At 40.8% G+C, this 19,364-nt stretch overlaps 1 protein-coding gene across 1 annotated transcript in view; it reads left to right on the top strand.

Moving 5' to 3' along the window:
* The first annotated feature begins 8,387 nt into the window (after window positions 1-8,387).
* Window positions 8,388-19,364, top strand: part of dclk2a (doublecortin-like kinase 2a) — a 41,423-nt gene continuing 30,446 nt past the window's right edge. The window contains exons 1-2 of the mRNA XM_080030189.1: window positions 8,388-8,830; window positions 13,185-13,522. Coding sequence (XP_079886315.1) covers window positions 8,416-8,830; window positions 13,185-13,522 — 753 coding nt within the window. The 5' untranslated portion in view covers window positions 8,388-8,415. The remainder of the gene's footprint in view (window positions 8,831-13,184; window positions 13,523-19,364) is intronic.

Below are 19,364 nucleotides of genomic sequence, written 5' to 3' on the forward strand. Positions count from 1 at the left end.
TATTTTCCTTTCGGCTCTGCAGAGGACTGACATAGTATGTTATTGATCAGAGATATGTGTGCTTCTCAATGAGGTCAATCAAGTCAAGACCCAAAGGTGTAGTGACGTGTAAGAGCAGTGTGGTGGTTCAAGGTGGGTGCTTTGATTGAATTTTGTGTGGGTGAACATGACTCATGAGACATGTGAAATACATGCCTTGGTGTTATATTACAGTTATTGGAAAACTCACAGACTCTTCTTTTTGACCAGTCATCGCTCTTTCTCTCTCTCTCACTCGCTCTCTCTCTCTCTCTCTCTCACTCTCTCTCTCTCTCTCTCTCTCTCTCTCTTGCTCTCTCAAGTCTACCCATCACTCCAAACAGACTGTTATCCATCCATGCCTTTCCCCTGATAGTAGAGATATAAATTCACTCCAGTTATTTCTTACTTTTTTCGGATTCTGAAAAAAGTAATCTCTCTTCAAGAAGTACCTCATGTCGTCCTCGCCTCACTGAATCTTGGTTCCCTTTTTTTCCACATTCTACCGTCTTCCTCCAGCACACTCTAATAATTTGTTCTTCTCCTTTGCTGTTATTTTCATTTCTATTCCCGAAGCTCCTATGCCACACGTATAATATTCTCAGGAAGTATGGCTCTCAATCAAGCAATCCATGTTGATGGTAATGAAGCCCTTTTGGTGCCTCCTAGACTGATGCAACCATTTAAAGACAATCTTATCGAGATCACTACATTATATTCATCTGAAATATAAAAGCAAAACATTTTAATGGGATGGATATTTCAACTGACTAAGATGTCACCCAATATGATGAGTGTTAACACTGCAGTGAAAAGTAGGTTTAAGAGCCCCATCTAGTGGTCAGACATGCAAAGTGGTGTTTAAACGCCCAACCATAATGATTACACTGTAATAAAATATTACTATTTATTGTTAATTATTGTATTTGTTTGTCACAAACATCAACCACTGTCTATACTATATAAGATGTTTCAAGATAGGTTACCATTTTTTATTTTTAGATCCCAAGTTATTGGTAAAGAGTGTTTTTAATATCCACTTTTAAATGCAAAAATATGCATAAAAACAATGGGCTACTATTACAATAACTTGAAAGGAAGAAATAAATTATAACATAAAATTATTTAAAAAATATCCGTTCCATGCAAATTTAGAATATGGAAATGTAACCAAAACTCTCAAATACTGTGGTGCCATCCAGGCCTTAAGCTGGTGCTTAATTATCTTCTGCTTTGGGCTTTGCCACACACAAATGTTCTCATTCATTCCCTGAAGGCGTTTTACTCCAGATTTAACTACATGGCTGGTGGAAAATATAACACCAAAATTAAGTTTTTTGTTTTGTCATTCATAGCAGCCTAATTCTGCAACAAATGCCACAACAACTTCTTGACATTTACAGTTACAGTCTGTATTGAGTACTAATTCCAATCAACAGTTTATGAGTCTCAAACATCACAGCATATGGAAAATGAAAGTACTACAGTAGCTCCTAATCAACCCTCACTTCTCACAACCAGAAAAGGTAATGCTGCCTAAGCTCACTTACAGCATTACGCTAGCTGACATGGCAGCTACCTTTAATAGAATGTGAGAGATTTGGGTCAGTGTATGATAAGATGATCCTTCAGCTCAGAGAAGGTGTAAAACCTGAGGTGACCTGCTATAATCCAATTAGTCGTGGTAGTGGAATAATTGCTAGCTTCAGTTCAGAAGGTTACCGACCAGGCTGTAGTTGGCCCACATAGTCTGGCTCCTATAATACCCTGTTTGATCCGGCCCAGGTTTATGTATCTCTGGCTATGTGCATAGATTTTTACCGTGTTTTCTTCCATGGTTGTGTCTTTTCTGGGGATTGCTTTCCTTTACTATAGTTTCCAATTGAAGAGGTTTACTTTGTAAAATAACAGTGGCACAGTGTGACTATCATTTTTATCATCCTTATAGCAGATGCCAAAGGTCATGGCAAAGGTCAAGGTGTTGTGCTCCTTTCATGTTTTATTCAACCATTTTCAGACTCCCACCTTCACCAGTGACAGTTAAAAATGTCTCAAACACAATAATTGTAGTGACATTGGTCATTAACACGTTCATGCTTTGCATATTTTTTATTTATTTTTTCCCCACCTCAACCATGTCCATGAATGATGTTTGATCATGTTTGAGACATTATGCCTTCAACAGAGGTGGTGGCTTATATGTACACACTTTCATCATTATGAGAAACAGTAAAGATGTAGATCATGATCCCTTTAATTACATGGGAGGCTGCCAACTTTGAAGTCAAACCGAAAAGATAACTTTGCTAGTTTTAATTAGTTTCATGCATCGATGATTCAGGCATATTTTTTTCTAATTTCTGTTACAGAGATAAGAAGCAGGAATCACAATTGCCTAAATCTTGTCCCTGGTACTTGTAAATGCTGCTAATTGGCTTTTGTCCTTGTGGGTTTCTCTGCAGCCCCCTGAGACCTTATTATAGTAAAAAGGTTTCCAGTCCCCTTCAATCCTAGGCGCTGTGTTGTCAGAGAGACAACAGCCCCTTGCAGGGTCCCCCAAGGCAAATTGGTCCCATGTGAGGACCAGGACTACGAGAATAATGTCCTCGGGAAAAAAGCAACCCACTTGTATAGTTAAGCCCTCTCATAGAGCCAAGCTTAGGCAGGCAACGGTCTGATGGTACCGAATTGAATCTCCTTAGTTGAGCCTAGGGACTTCAGCATCATCTCGCTCATGTAAGACTCACCTGGTTGGATGACATATTGGGAGAAAAGTTCCTCATTGTAGTCATATATGAAGCCTATACTGTTCGGATTAACTGAGAACATCTGGTTAAGGCAACTGTCTGCAAGATTTTCATCTCCCTGCTTCACAATAATTTTATCTGTATCCCATGGTTGAAGGCATGGAATCTAATGTGATCGTATACAAATCCTCCATTGCAGAGGCAGTTGCACAATACTGAGTTAACTTGACTCAGTATTTTACGTCACTGTTGGGTTACTGTATCAAAACAGACAGTTGGTTGGGTAGTTGTCTACCCATGAGAACTGGGTAAAAACCAGAACAACATTATAACACTGACAGTGCGCAAAACACCCCACTGCTACAGGGTCAAGTTAGACCACTGCTATGTTGACGACCAACCTTCATTTACAATCCAGTGATTTTTAGTGTGTAGTTAACGGCATTGGGGAAAGATATAGTCTGCATCGACAATCTATTATGTGGAATAGGGTGTTCCTGGGTCAGTGATATGAGCCCAACCAGTCTTGTATAACTGGACTATTAGCTGTGTCACTGGCATTGGGCTAAATAGAGCTAAAGATTGTGCTTCCTCACTTGTTTTGGCTTGTCATTTTCCCGGGCAGAGTTTCAAGGTGCAGCAGAGGAGTAGTAGAGAGTGCCCAGTTGGGTGACCTCAGGATTGCATGTCAGATGTTTGCCAATGATGTAGTTCCGCTGGCTTGTTGAGCTGAGGCAGTTAACAGCCAAGTGTGAAATAGCTGAGAATGGAGACAGCATCCTACAAGTCTGAGGCCATGGTACTCTGACTGCCATCGTGGCCTTTGGGTTAGGACCAAGTTCCTGTCCCAATTGATGAAGGTCACCGGAGTTAGTATCTCACAGGATGTCATGATTTGGTCAAAGTTAAGTAAAATAAGTAGACTATAACATGTTTCATCAGTGTTTTATCCCGAGCTTTAACCTCATGGCTTAAAAAATAATATCATACTATTTTATATGTTATTTATTGGATGATTTTAATCACTATGTCATTTTTACGAATTTCGCCAAAATGCAAGTAAAGTTATTAGGATGAACCACTTTGTTGCCTCTTTATCTGAACACTGTTAAATCATTCCTAGCCAATCACATTTGGCCTTTCTTAAAGGTGCTCCGAGGGACTTTCAGTTTGTGTTCATTCTTGCACCCCCTTTGCACAAAAGCGGTAGTGTTTTTACAACGATAGCTGTAATTCCTGGGTGAGCGTACCTATGACAAAGGCATGAAGAACGTCTTTATAAAAATATCATTCTTTGCGCTGATGGTTTTGTTTGCTGTTATATGTGATTTATGAAAATTCGATTTTCAGAAATATTAAAAGATTCCTCGTAGCAGCTTCAAACCCTGCCTGACCAACAGGTTAAAGTTGTGTCCATGTGATCAATCATTTTCTTTCACCTTTTTGATGCAATCGTCCATATTAACACTAGAGGGCGTTGGAGTATTTGACCCAAAAGCCATATCGTCATCTTCATTGAAACCTCATCTGAAATCCTTTGAGGGTTGCAGCACCTGGATCCTGCTATGAAAACATCTACACCCACTCACCATGTGCATTTAGAGACTAAGCTTTTTTCTTATCAAATCTCCAGATGCCTTTAGTCTACTTAGTGTCTAAAGATGGACTTTGCATTGTGGCCTTAGAGAAATGCCTCCTTAACTAAATGGTTGGAACCTAATATAGACCTCTTTTAATGTAAATATAAGATTTTTATCCTTAATAATTATTTAAATGAGGGGGGCGCTCGTAGTGTAGTGGGTTGGAATCCGACACAGGTCATTCTCTGCATGTCATTCCCATCTCTACCCCATTTCATCTCTGTCTCTCCAAACTGTCTAATAAAGCAAAAATGCCAAAATATACATATCTAAATGCAAAGATTGAAGAAATGTATTCAACATTTTAGCCATGAGTAACAATTATCGTCTTGCAAAGATGTACAGTACATGAGACAAAACATTGTACTTTTAAATCTCAAGATCAGAATCCGATATTTATAAGACATTGTGATTTCAGCTTAAAACCAGCTTTGCAACAGATCCAAGGTTGCATTGTGGCTTGTTTTACTAAGTGATTTTCATACAAATGCCCGAGGAGAATTATTCCCTAAATCCTTCATAAACTGCATTATATTAGAAGCTTAACCAAAAGTAGCAGAAGAAAGAGTCAGGGGAGGCTTAAGCCTTACAGCCAGCCGGATTGTTATTTGTATTTTAAAAAGAGGGATTGTTGTCATTGAGGGATTTTCTGCTTTGTCATTCTGAACAGGATTTCCCTCCGCCGGGGGAAGAGGACTCCTATTTGTGACTTCCTCCTACAAAGGCTGTGCGAACAATACAGCCAACACAGCTGGCTTTCAATTTAAAGAATTCCTAAGATGTTGCTGGAAACTCGTTGTTTGTATTCCAATACATTCGAAAATAATTAATGAATCAGAAAAATAATTAACAGATATATATATCCTAGGACAATAGACAGACAAAGTAACTAACATTATTTAATTCATATTTTGTCAAAACCCCAATTTCCTTCCTTAAATACATAATATGTGTCCTTCTTAAAGCAAGGTTCAGCCCACCAACTTAATACAAGATAAATCCTCTCTGATAATCTGTATGCTAGACACACTCTGACTTTTCTTGTTCTGTTGATACAGTGGGATTTTAAATGATATATTTCTAATGTTGTTGGTTTGTGTGGACCCCAGAAAGACTAGAAAACACATAGGATAGGATCAAAATGAAGAATAAAAAATACACAAAATAAAAGTTGCTATTGCTTTATGAGACATAAGTCATGTGTGGCTCAAAGTGGCTTCGATTTTAAATTATGATCATGTAGGAATCACAAAAAGTTGTATATGACTGAACATTTCAAATATATATATGACCTTAGTTTTATTTTGAAAAAGTTACTTGTTGGCCTCTTTCTTGTCCCTATGTAGTGTTTTTAACTAATGATAAAAATAGGATTATTAGTGTCTGTTGCAGTGGCTTCTGGAATTAGGCTATAGTAGTTGATAAGTGGGTTAACTCATCCCCAGTCGGCCCATACTGTACTACTGTGCGCCCTGCTTTTGGCCAAGCTTCCGTGACAGTGCGGCTCAGGTCTGTGTTGTGCCAGGTGGCGACGAATTTAGGTAAGAGCCTGGCAGGGAGCGCTGGTGAGTTTTTACTGTGAACACACCAGGCGGTGAGTAAAACTGGCATTGGCCTATTTAGATCAGGATCCCTATTTGGCAGACATACAGTGGGGAGTGCAGCTTATCATTGGCTGCAAAGATATCCTGTACTGTACTTATGCCTTAAGAGACTAACATAACTGACTATTAATGTAACTTTCTATTTGTATGCTATATGCTGCCTATGCAAACACTCTGTGGGTCTGTTTTTGCCTGTAGCCTTGATCTAGTTCAATAAATCACTCAGTTGAGCAACATAGCCATCAATCTTGGAGTGCAATGCAGGTCTTTATAGCTGCCTGTTCAAATACACATTTTAAGTACAGTATATTGAATCTATTTTTTCTGTATTTTATAGGTGTTCTATGTGTTTTGTGTATGCAGCCTACTTTTTATGCCTCTGCAGGCATTCATCTTTTCATATTGTCCTTTTGTCCGTCCGCCAAGTCTTGTGAGCGCAATATCTCATGAACGCTTTGAAGTATTTTCTTTAAACTTTGCACAAATGTCCAATCTCATTCAAGGATGAACTGATTGTGTTTCGGGGGTCATAGGTCAAGGTCACTGTGACCTCATGCCTCATGACGCAATATCCCAATAGTGCTTTGAGGGGTTTTCAAAAAATTTGACACAAACTCTTTGATTAGAACTCATTACATTCCGGACGTCAAAGGTCAATGTCACTGTGACCATGCGTATTGTGAACACAATATCTCATGAAAGCTGAGAGGCATTCTCTACAAAGTGTCGACTCTGACTCAAAGATGAACTGAATAGATTTTGGAGGTCAAAGGTTACTTCGAAACATTTTGTCCGTCCATTATTTTATGTACCTATTTTATTTATATGGATGTTCCTTTCTGCTTTTACATGTGTAAAAGCACATTGAATTATGTTATGTATGAAAAGGGATACATAAAGTTGCTATTGCTATAGGGCAGGGTTGCCAGGTCTGTGTGACAAAACCAGCCCAACGGCCAAAAAAGTATAGCTCTAGAAATAAGCCATTACCATAAACTCATAATATGCCCTTGCCAAACCAAATACACTGCTTTTTTAAGTCCAACATCATTGCTATCATTGCCAAATAGTAATATCTATAAAGTAAAACCATAAATGTTTAGTGGGCCAGCATTAAAAACAGTTTCCCCTTAACAGTTCTTTCACCCAGGTCCTAACATTGCCTCATGAAATTAAATAGAGTATATTATCTTATCATACATACAATATAGCTTTGTGGTTTCACTGCTGCTCAAACTAACGTGTTGCTCACTGTCTCTTCCTTTTCCCTTTCCTGGCCATTTCCTTCCTGTCTGGACAACATAAATGTATTGTTTTTACTTTGCATGCATGTATTTATTGACTTAACTGCAAACATGCATGCCATGTGTGTGTGTGTGTGTGTGTGTGTGTGTGTGTGTGTGTGTGTGTGTGTGTTAATTAGTTCATGCATAGTGAGGGCAATTGAACAGATATTACTAATATAATCAAACTAAGTCATGCTATGTCTAAATCTATTGATGTTATATTAAATATAGCTGAGCCCCTAACCTTTCATTTGCTCCTCTAACGACCTAGAGAAATATGGAAGAGAGTGAAAGTGTGCCAAACAATGGTCTCCCTTACTATAAATACAAAAATGACCAGTCAAAATCATCTGCCAAATGACTACTACATGTAAGATGTATAGCACTGTTGACTAATATAAGACTAATGGTCATATAATATTTAGTTTACTGGTGTTAATATTTCTCATCTATGTCTTGTCAACCCAGACTATAAACATATCATCATACCAAGACACACTTTCTCTGGTATTTCGACAGTTTATCACATTTTAGGTCAATGAGGAATGACTGTAAACTCCATTGTTTCTAGGTTGTGATGAACAATGGAGAGCATTAGGACCCTGGGGCGGGCAGGGCTTCCCCACTCTCTCCTCATCCATTGATCTGACAGCCTGAGCGAGCGACCAGTCACGGAAAGGATGTGAGGTGGAGAAGGCGGCGGCTTGCGGTGCGCCGAAGTTTGCTAACAAATCTCTCGGTTGTTTGAAAGCCAACGGCAGGTCCACTGCGATGTCTGTCAAAGCCAGCGTCTCTTTATACGACACATTTTCAACCGGATAATTTGGTGTTTTGGATTTAATGTTCCTGCTGCCGCTATAGACAAATCAATCCATCGGATCAATCTGGACAGGACTCAGTTTCTGTGGACCTGAAGATCATTTCTCCATTTGTTTCTTATTTTGGGAGCTTTGTTTCAACGTTTAGCAAGTAAAGTCACACAGTGCTGTTGACTGGAAGCCGCACACGTGTTCTGTGGCTGAGGAGGACGCATCAATCCTGCAGCAAACACTGGATAAAAAGTTGTTTTTCTCTGTTAGGTGATTTCGTTTTTGAACAGTGACGTAAAGAGGCGCACAGCATGTCGCTAAGCAGAAGTATTGAGTTTGAACACTTTGAGGAACGAGAGAAGCCTCATCACCACCGGACACCCAGGACCAACAACTCGGGCTCCGGGTCCCAGTCTGGCTCCAGGGGGAACGGTCTGGTCCCCAGCCCGGCGCACAGTGCGCACTGTAGCTTTTACCGCACGCGCACTCTGCAGTCGCTCACGTCCGAGAAGAAAGCCAAAAAAGTGCGTTTTTACCGCAATGGGGACAGATATTTTAAAGGTTTGGTGTACGCCGTGTCTCACGACCGGTTCAGGTCTCTGGATGCGCTGCTCATGGAGCTCACGCGCTCCCTGTCCGACAATGTCAACCTCCCGCAGGGTGTCCGCACGCTGTACGCGCTGGAGGGAGGAAGGAGAATCACCAATCTGGAGGAGTTAGTGGAGGGTAAGGGTGATGGATGGATGTAACAACCACTTCATGTGAACACAAATCATGAAAGTGGCTCAATACTTTATTAAATTAATGGAAGATAATGGGATTGATTCAGTAGTGCAATTGATTTTTTTTTGTAAAAGCTATGGTTTTGCCTTGAGTGTTGGCTAAATGGCCCATGCAATATCCTGCTGCTCTACCATAGCCTCAGGCAAGTTAGGTCAGAAGTTTAAAAGGACATTCAGGACATTTTGAGAGCCTTGCTCCTGTCTGTTATGAGTATTAAATATCCCAGAAAAGTATTTTTCTATTTCACAAATGGTTGCTTTGAGATCAGTGTTCCTGGTATGCAGAGATAAAGTTTGAATCAGTGTATCCCCGGATATCAGTACAGTATAATTGATACAAATACAATGCAGAGCCTCCCTCGCATCATTTGCCTCATTGACATGACTGCCCTGACAGCTTTGACCCAGTGCCTTGCATGCAGACAGGCAGAGCAGACCCCTCTTCAGCTCCAGCTCCACGCAGGGTTCTGCTAATGTGCATCACTGTCCATTGATCTCAGCAGGACTCTCTCTCTCTCTCCTGCTCTCTCTCCTGCTCTCTCCCCTCGCTGTGTGGGCTTTTAAGTGCAATCCTGCATTTCTGATGATACTGTGTGTTTGCACGTTATTGTAAACTGATCTCACCCCTGGGGTTTAAAAGATGCAAGTTTACCTCCCGCCTGTTGAGTATCTGTTCACTGGTTGCAGTATAGCAATAATGGGATAACAATTACAATTTGGATGCTAACACGAGGATACAAGTCGACCATGAATTTGAAAAACAGTAGCTAGTTTTCTGCAGTCATGGTTTTATGATCAGTTTGGTCATGTTGCTAAGGTGCTAGAGCAGTACCTAAACAAATTAGACAAGTTGACCATTCTGTTCACACAGTTCAGAAAAAACTGTGTCACAGGCAGTATGCACACTGCAGACACAAATGGAGCAGTCTTCTTCTTCTCCCTCCCTTTCACTTTCCCGCAGTGCTATTCACCCCGCAGGGACAGTGACCTCTCAGTAATAAGTTAATCTTCACGGTCGGCCCTGCTGTGTGTCTGTCTGCAGTGTGACCTGCGTGCAATCCGCTTTGAATACGAGAGGTTAGAGCTCTGCCACACACGCACACCCAGGATCCACTGACCTCTCACTGAAGTTTATTATTCTCATACACCGCTCTATTTTCATCTTGCGTCCTCCCAAAACATGAGACACCCTGTGCCAAACTCATTTCCGATGGCCCGTCACTCATGGGACTTAGATTTAGGCCAGCGCCCGATCTGAATTCTGACTGTAGCATCACTAGTTTGGTTTTGGTGCATTGGATGTGATACAGACTAATTTTCCCCCTTCACTTTTGGACTTATTTGTACTTGTACAGGACATGGCTGCTAAATGAGGGTCCTGGGCATCCCAAAAACAGAATTAGTTCTATCCAGAATACTACTTATGCTTCAACGATTAATTTTGTCGGCCATTGTTTTGTTTTTTAAAGGGGCGATTCACCTAAATCACAAATCACTGTTGTAACCCTAGACCTCTCCAGAAATGCAGATTAGGTATTGTTTTTGTTTGTTTGTTTGTCAGTTTTTGGTGAATTTTTAGCTGTCTGCAGCTGTCAAGTTATTGTAATCACCTGTTTCTGACTTGTAACTAGTGCTAGCGTCAACAGAAACTTTTCTGAAATCTTCAGTATATCTGACTTGGCACATGATAATACGAAAGTGCAAAAAAAAAACATGGTTTTCTCACCTCAGCCAAATTTGGTGGATAGCCTTTTATCCTCCAATCCCAACCAAATTGGGCATTACCTTTTTATATTGAGAAATGCCTTTTGAAACAATCAGAAACAACCAGTATTGTTTCTGCAAAGTCACATTGAAATTGTGTTTTCATTGTGATATTTTTTATTTGAATACTGCGAGTACCTTTTTGTGAAATCCCTTTCAGTCAATTTGTATTGTGGAAGTGGCTGAAGTCTCAGAGGAGGATTTCTAAAAACGTAAGCCAATAAAAACAGACGTATCTTCAGGGCTCAATAACATGAGGGGTAATAGCTTTGGATAAACTCAGACTTGCAATGTACCGCAGAGTGGGCCAAGCACAAGTGTCTTGTCCTTGTTTACTCACCCTCCTAATGGAAAGAGAGAGGGACCATATTACTGCACAGCTCAGCAGTGTAGCTCCATTGATTGAGGCCTGCTGGGGCTCTTTTGTGTGGAAACCCAATAAGCAACATTCTCACGTGTGGCCCCTTATGGCTATTGGGATGGGATTACTGAGCCGAACAGTTAAATTGTAGGGTTATCTCCATAGTAGTTGAGGTAGTCGCTCCATGGTGCCAGAGTTGCGTCAATACACAGCAGCACAAGGTAATAGTTTTTTAACCGGATGATGCGTTCAAAGTGAGTTGTGAAAGTCAGAAACCTCAAACATTTCCAGCTCATTGTGGTATAGTCTATGTTTGTAGTAGCATTGCTCCATGCGATATTTAAAAACTGTTCTGCTAGCCAAACATTGCAGAAAGTGTTGGTTGATTCGACCTGTTTTTTAAAAGAGCTAACCACATACTTTTTTTTCTATAACATAAACTAAGTTAATTCATTTGGGGGACTCACAAGAGACGGTTTACAAAAGAAGTGTATGAATTTGCAACAAAAGCGGCCACTACACATTTGAATTCAAATCACCTACAGGCTTTAGCCCAGGGAAACCAATAGTCTGCTGGTCATACTGATCCAATTCCTAGTTTGACTTGAGCATGTCAGCAAAATAGAAAAACCATACTTGCATGCTGTGAACACCATTGGATCATGGGGTGTCTTCATTGTTATGGTGATACCTTTTTACATTGCCTTCACATAAACTCTGTTTTATAATACATATATTATTTACTGCCATCACTTGGGGGTTTTGTGTCGGTGACAGCTGAGACCACTGCAGTAAAAAGCTGTTGGACTGGTTAGACAGCTCTGTTTAAGTTGACATCATCTGTCGTCCACATAAGGCCGGCGGGTGGCTGGGACCCCCGCTCACATCACTGAGGGATGTTGCACCTGAGATCCCTGCACCTCAGGGGAATAGACTTGTCACCAGCATATCAGTATTTGGCCATTGTCACCACGGATGAGTGACAGCCCCAGTTATATTTTGGTTTTTTAGTTTCCAGCCATTCCTCAGCCCGCCCCCTCCCTCAGCCGTGGCCTCCTCTTTTAATTAGCCTTTGGTTAATTGCAAGCTTAATAAAGCCAAGTATCTGGAGGGAACACACTGTCTCATATGGCCTTGTTACACTGCAGCCCCATTCGTTTGTCTTGACACACATCGGATATCTAAAATGTAACGGATTGGATTCTAAGTCAGTAAAATGACTCATTTACCAAAACATACTAAAATATATTACTTTTCCTCTATAGGCCTGTAAATACCTTCACTGAAAGACAGAACATAAATAACAGTATGTAAAGGATATAATGTGTTTTGCAAAGTGCCTGCTACGCACCGGTTGATTCACTGAGAGACACTCATTTGTTTTTGTGGACACTTAGATATTTTTGTGATGAATGTAGCTTAAAAGGAAAGTATCAATCACCTTCTCTCTCCATTACTCAGCATTACACCCCAGCCCTTAAAACTATCATGAGACATTCTTGCTTGCGGTTTTCATGTACCGGCCAAGCCCCCTGTTCTTCGTCACATGACTTTGTTCTTGAGGGAGGAAAACATTTGCGTGTTAAGTGTTGGAATGGAATGCTGGCAGATAGAGCAAAATGCTTTGCATGCATTGGAGCAAGGCCAATGCAGAATCTCAAACAGCTGACGGGGAGGGAGAGGACAGTGGTACGCTGGCCTGGCCTCTCAATGTGCCTTTTTGTTTCAGCCGAGGAATGTTAACTCTTTGTAGTTCAACTGTTTCGCCTCATGCCATGTGGGAACAAGTATGTTGTGGTGCATACCAGACGTGGGAGGCACATTCTGCTGAATGGCATGTGAATGGGATTTATGTATATGATGTGATAAATAGTTTTTAGAATTTCTTAGATGTAGATTCGGTTTGCACTTCAATTATACTTTATTGTCCCCTTGGGAAACTTTGAATATACACCGGCACTGATTAACATAGCTGCACTTACAGTAATGATCAATAAATAAAAAGTGCATCTCATGAGAGCCACACACAGTACATCGAACACTGGAACGCTATTGTACCTGTACAACACAGAAAGTATTATTAAACATTTTAATTGAAGCGGGCACAAATACATTTTCAAGGGATCCATGTTTAGTTTTGACACTATCAAATCTTGCCTGTCTTTTTCCCCAGGTGAGAGTTACGTGTGCGCCTCAAACGAAGCCTTCCGTCGCGTGGACTACACCAAGAACGTCAACCCCAACTGGTCCGTTGGCATCAAGACGGGCACATCGCGCTCCCTCTCTTCCCTCATCACTCTGAAGAATGAGCTGCAGCGAGAGACCAAGGACTTCATCAAACCAAAGCTAGTCACCGTCATCCGCAGCGGAGTCAAGCCCCGCAAGGCCGTCCGCATCCTGCTCAACAAGAAGACGGCTCACTCCTTCGACCAGGTGCTCACCGACATCACAGAGGCAATCAAGCTGGACTCTGGAGCTGTGAAGAGACTGTTCACCTTGGAGGGCAAACAGGTGAGTGTGTCATGATGCATGCTTGTCTTAAAGCTATAGTGCGTGTAACTTCTGTCGCCCCTCATGAGGAATTTTGAGGAATTACAACAACAATGTTGGAGCATCTACATGAGATAAGCCTGTTGGGGATTGTACATGGATTTTATTCCTTCCGCTGTGCGTCAAGGTTGTTTTACTAGCAGAAGAATCAACAACTGAAACATTTCTTGGGATTTTCCTGAGCTTGACAGTGTCAGGGGGTGACACCAGTTTTTAAATGTTGCCATGGCTGTGGCTTGAATCTAAACGACATTCATTTATAAGAAGAAGTTACACACGTTGGCTTTGCAGCTCTGGTAATAACCTAGCAAACACATGCAAAACAAGGCGGTGAAACAAGGGGTTCTTGTTCTTGCCATAATACATGAATTTAGCGACTAAAATTGCACGACATGACAGTTGGAGGGAGTTAACTGTATTGTTCTTCAGTGAGATGAGATTGGATGACGTGCTTATGAAAACCAGATGGAACTGCTCAGCTGAGCTTTTCAGCCAAAAGGCTTTATATCCCCAAAACTCTGTGATTTATAGGCTTCAGCTGTGTCAGCAGTCTAGGTAATTACACCCCGTTTAATCATCCATACATAATTACACGCCACAATTATTTCAACAAGGCACTAATGAATACATTTTAGAGTTCAGGGCCTTTTGCCATATCCATCACTATATTTCCCCTCCCTACCTAATGCACCACCACTACGTGAGGCTGTTTTAAAAAAAAATCCTATCCATCTGGGACACTTATATATTAATGTTTCCATCTGAAAATCTCATTGAGGGGCCCCAGGTGTTATAAAATGAGCTGAGCTAGAACACATGGTGCCCCTCATAAAGAAGATTGATATGATGTTGTCTCATCTGGGAGAAGTCTTTAGATAATGATTATGAATGATATTGGTTTAACTCTCGTCGTCACGGAATCATTTGACTCCAAATGGGTTTAAATGCTTTGAATGGAATTCAAAATGTTTTCAAAGTCTACAAAAATAAATACCCTAAAGTGATTTTTATTTTAGTGTGAAAACTTGGGCACCTTAAATGTTATAACTCTGGACAGCTTGAAGGCTTGTGTTAGGATGTACAAGGGCTGAATGAATGCATCCAAGATATCTGCATCATAAATTTTGGTCGGACAGAATTATGTTTCAAAAACCTAAGGTAACCCTGAAAAAACTGAATTTCCTGAGAAAGGTTTACAGTTGACATTAGGCCGTGACCTCCTAGATGTGATTAAATAACTATTTCCTGTTTTCTATTCTAATGTGTAACCAGGCAAAGCAGCTGATGTTTGCTTCCTGTGTGCTGACAGAACTCTTTGTGGACCCGACAGTCCAGACAAAATGACTCATGAGAATAGTGATGACCTCTGACACGGCCAGCCCAGCATCCTTTCTGTCAAACCAGCACTGCATAGGAACACTGTGTATGAGGACTTGTTATGGTTATATAATAATATGCAGGTTATATAATAGTGCAGTATATCATCTCATTTGTTAAGCCTACTGTATTTTTTATGGCACAATGTCAATGAGTGGTGTCACAAGTTCACAACAGGCATTTTTCATCAGATAAAAACAGACAAGGTCAAGGATTAACATGTTCCAAATCATGTTAGTAAAATGAGAGATCCCCTAATAGCCGTATCATCCACAGCTGCTCCCCCTAATGCATCTTGTAAAGATCTTTTAAGATTCTCCACTGTGATTGGGTCCCATATCTGTGGCATAAATCCTTGATGAGTCGTACTCTATACTATTTCTTCAAGTGTAATATGGTTAGATGGTGTTTGAGGCATCAAATTATATTCTGGTGTTTTCAGCTCTGTCGACTGTATATTCTTTAAAGTGATATTATGTCGGAAACATTCAAATTCAACAATGATTTTGTTGAATTCTGAGTCATCTCGCCTTTTACTTCAAATTTGCCCTTACTTACAAAATGCCCTGTCAGTTTGGATCAAAAAAGCTTAAAGTTAAGATGGGAATAAACTTTTCAGTAGCGCTCAGAGAACAACGAATAAAAACTGTGGTGGTTTCTGTCCCACCTGCCAGTGCTACAACCCTGTAGAAGCAGCAGCAGCGAGACATTGGAAAGACAGCAAGCGTGTTCTCACCCTAACGTTGAATACACTTCTTAAAATGATTGTTTGCTCTCGTCTTATTCACTCTGGCTTCAACGGATTAGTCTTACAATTGAATTAAGAGTCTTTATTCCGAGGTTTAACCCATTTAAGCTAGTAACCTGACCCTGAAACCAGAGCTGGACAACTGACAAATATCCTGTCTGTAATGATCAAGTCAATCCAATTTGATTGCCATTGTCAGTAGGGACTTTCTTGAATATTGCCTGTAGATATTTTTTTTTAAATACCCAGTGCAAAATAAGCTGTTGTATTTGACAATATAAACTGTATTTCTAAATACAGATATCTTGGAGAATGTAATGGAAAAGCATTAGCCTTAATCTCTCCACTCTCTCCTGTGGTGTGTCCCCCGCAGCTAGAAGCAGAGGTAACTCTCTCCCAGACCAAACATGACCCTCAACAATCTGACAGCCTGACTTGTTTGGAGCTTTCTGTCATGGCGCCTCTGTGCCCTGATAAGCCTCTGTTCACATCCTGAGTGGTACAGTACAGGTGGCTAAACAAGCTAAAGGACATATCCCACATGATGGCTACCTGAAATGATGAATTTATGCTGACAATTGTTAGCATTTTCTTAAAAGGGCATACAATTTGAACATAGTTTGAAACAAAGCCCCCGACATATTCTTAAAAACCTTCTCTTTTTACTCAAGAAGTAAGGCTCTTCACTACACAACCCTACACACACAAAACACAGAGAGAGAGAGACACACACTCTCTCCAAATGCCTTCCAGCAGCATCCCGCCATCTGCTCCTCCAAAATCAAATCACAGGTCCCAACCACCCGGTCTGCAGGCACTGCAGTCCCCTTTACTGATGAATACACACACACTAACGCACACACACTGTCACACACATGCACTCAGAAGCCCCCCACAAAGGCCCTGACCACCACCGGATAATTAGACCTACAAGCTGGAGGAAAGGGTTAAAGTCCAGCTGTCAGGTGTGTGTGTGAATATGGGTGTGTGTGTAAAGGGACGTGCACGTGTGAATGCGTGAGCCTACAGAATACATCTCTGTCCACTCTCTCTCTCTCCTCTGTTTAACACTACTCTTCAGACTGAATGTTAATTGTAGATCTTAGTCATAAGGGCCAGCAGAATCAGCTGCTGCCTTTCAGAGAAAGCCCTGTTTTACATCTCAAAGCTGACTGGGCAGGCGGAAAATAAGATCCCCCTATTTTTTTTGTTTGAATCAATGCATTCATTAATTTGTGTTAGCAGTCCACTTCTAGCAAAGTTATCCATTTTTAATGAGAAATTCTTTAGAAAGGATTCAAGAGAACTATAGACATGGGGACGAAGATGAGAAGGTCCATGTGATAACGTGTAAGTGTGTGTGATGAATAAGTGAAGTGTTCAAAAATAGAGAGAGTTTATGTGGATACACTTTTCACATCAAGACAGAGAGCTAATGGCTGAGAGTAGCTGACTGAGAAAGTGTTTTGTTAAAAGACAGAAGGTGTGTGTTGGGAGGGAAGAGGGGTGGACACCACAGAGAGAGAAAGCTTATTTCCCAACCCCCAGTCTACTTATCCTGGCCATGTTTTCCTCTTACCTCCCTCTGACCCCCCCTTCACACTCCCCCTGTCTATTTATCCCACTGTGCGGAGCAGCTGACAACTTCTCCTGCAATAGTATACCATGCAAAATCTATTTCACATTCACCCTTCAGTAACATTATCCTGGCAAGTTTAGACACATTAGACACATATGATAAGTCAGGTCCCGAGAGGATGCAACACTCGCTACTGTATACACATGTCTGTTTCTAAATGGCAGCATTAGCTAGTAACACCAAACAACCAAATGTTGTCGGTGACGAGACATTTAAACATTTAAGCTAACAAGTCTAACACTCTCCCCAACCATACAGTTTAAAATTGTGTTTACCTCTACTTTTTCTAGCTGTTACAATCCATATCCCCGCTGCCATCTCTTCGTCACTTGATCTTGCAAATCAGATCCATTCAAAATGTCAATGCGAAGTATACACTCAACATGTTGTTAAGTAGGATTCTGTAACACTGATTTTAACCCATTTTATTTATCTATTACTGTGATAGCAAGAACATACTGCATACTATATATTTTATTATGTTGTTCTTTTTCAGAGATACATCTTAGATTTCTGCCCTGTGTTTGCTTGAAGTTTAGACAAGTTGAACAATGCTTTTCTCTCCCCAAAGACATCTTGCCAAGAAACCCTTCGAAACACGCCCTTCAGGATCCTTTAGTGATGTTATCGGGATGACAGTCTGTCTCCCCATTTACCAGGAGCTGGGTCATTTAGACTGCAGCGCTGTGAGGGCCGAAGCGCTCGTCTATCTCAAACCTTTTAAAGGCCTATTTTTTTTCCGGTACACAAAGCAAGCCGAGGAATGAAGGAGGAAATGGAACTCTTGATAATTGGACGGTCTCCTCAGATGAAACTCTTTTGTTTACGTCCCTGCAGTAGATAAGTGGACTGGCTGCATCCTCCGTAAACAATTGGGAGACACAGTTACTGTACATCTCGAAAAAAAAATCACGTAAGCCGAGTTGGTTTGTGAACAAAATTCATTACTTAGAATGACCAAATGGGTTTAATTAGATTTTTAATCTCCTATTTCTCTCTTTATCTCTCAATCTTGAAAGTCTCCGAAATTCTTAGAGGCAAGTGCATCGGTGCTTATGCGAAAACTGTGCATGGCAAAAGTTGAAGGTTACTCGTAGGTCGCTCAACACTGCAGCAGTTTATCAGAGCACAAAGAATTAGACCCCCTGCTGTGGGGAGAGGCAGCAGGCGAGCAGCTTGGGACTGCTCCCAACAAACTCTACTTTAAAAAATCACACTGCGCTATTTTCTTTCTGTCACTGTTTTTTTTCTATTCCTAGAGATAAATCTTACAGTGAAATACTGTAATTATACGCATAAGTACATTGACAATGCAGAACCACTGCCAGTCATCCAAAAATGAATTTAATGACATACCCCTGTCTGTAATCACACACTATAATAGCAGAGACACCTTTTCCATGGCTTTTCACTCTCGTCTTTATTCAGTTACCAACAAAAGACATGCTGATGTATTTTTTTTTGCCTATACAGTAATTTATGAAGCTCAAAATGTAAACACAATTGTATTCATAAGGGAAATTATTGGTATATGCGAAACCTTGCTCCCAAAGAGGGCACATGGGAAGTCTGTTTTTTTTTTTTAAATTGATGACCAAGATGTAAATATGGATCACCTGTTGTGACGTTATAATTGATATTCTAATTGAACTGAATTGCAAGAAAGTTGAATTTTATTATGTTGAACATTAGTCAAAACCAAGACACCTTACAGACTAAGTAGCCTAGGAACTTGGATCATGGTAAGGCTGCCACTACAAAGTGCTCCAATACTCCTAACCATCTCAAGTCTTGCGTTACATGTGTTGGCAGTGACATGCTGCTCTGCTGTATTGTGCCAATTGGTTTACATTCATTAAGGTGTCTGAATTCTACTCACCTTGTAATCATATTGATGGGGATGATATCTTGGCATACCCTACTGCCAGGATGCTGACATATGCTGGCAGTTACCGACGGATTAATAACACTGCCTCCCTCATTGACTAGCTAGCGGTCCAGTCCACACAAGGGGCTCTGTTTGATTTTTTTTTAGACAT

The sequence above is a fragment of the Ammodytes marinus genome (assembly GCF_949987685.1).
Source record: "Ammodytes marinus genome assembly, chromosome: 6".
Taxonomy (NCBI): Eukaryota; Metazoa; Chordata; class Actinopteri; order Uranoscopiformes; family Ammodytidae; genus Ammodytes; species Ammodytes marinus.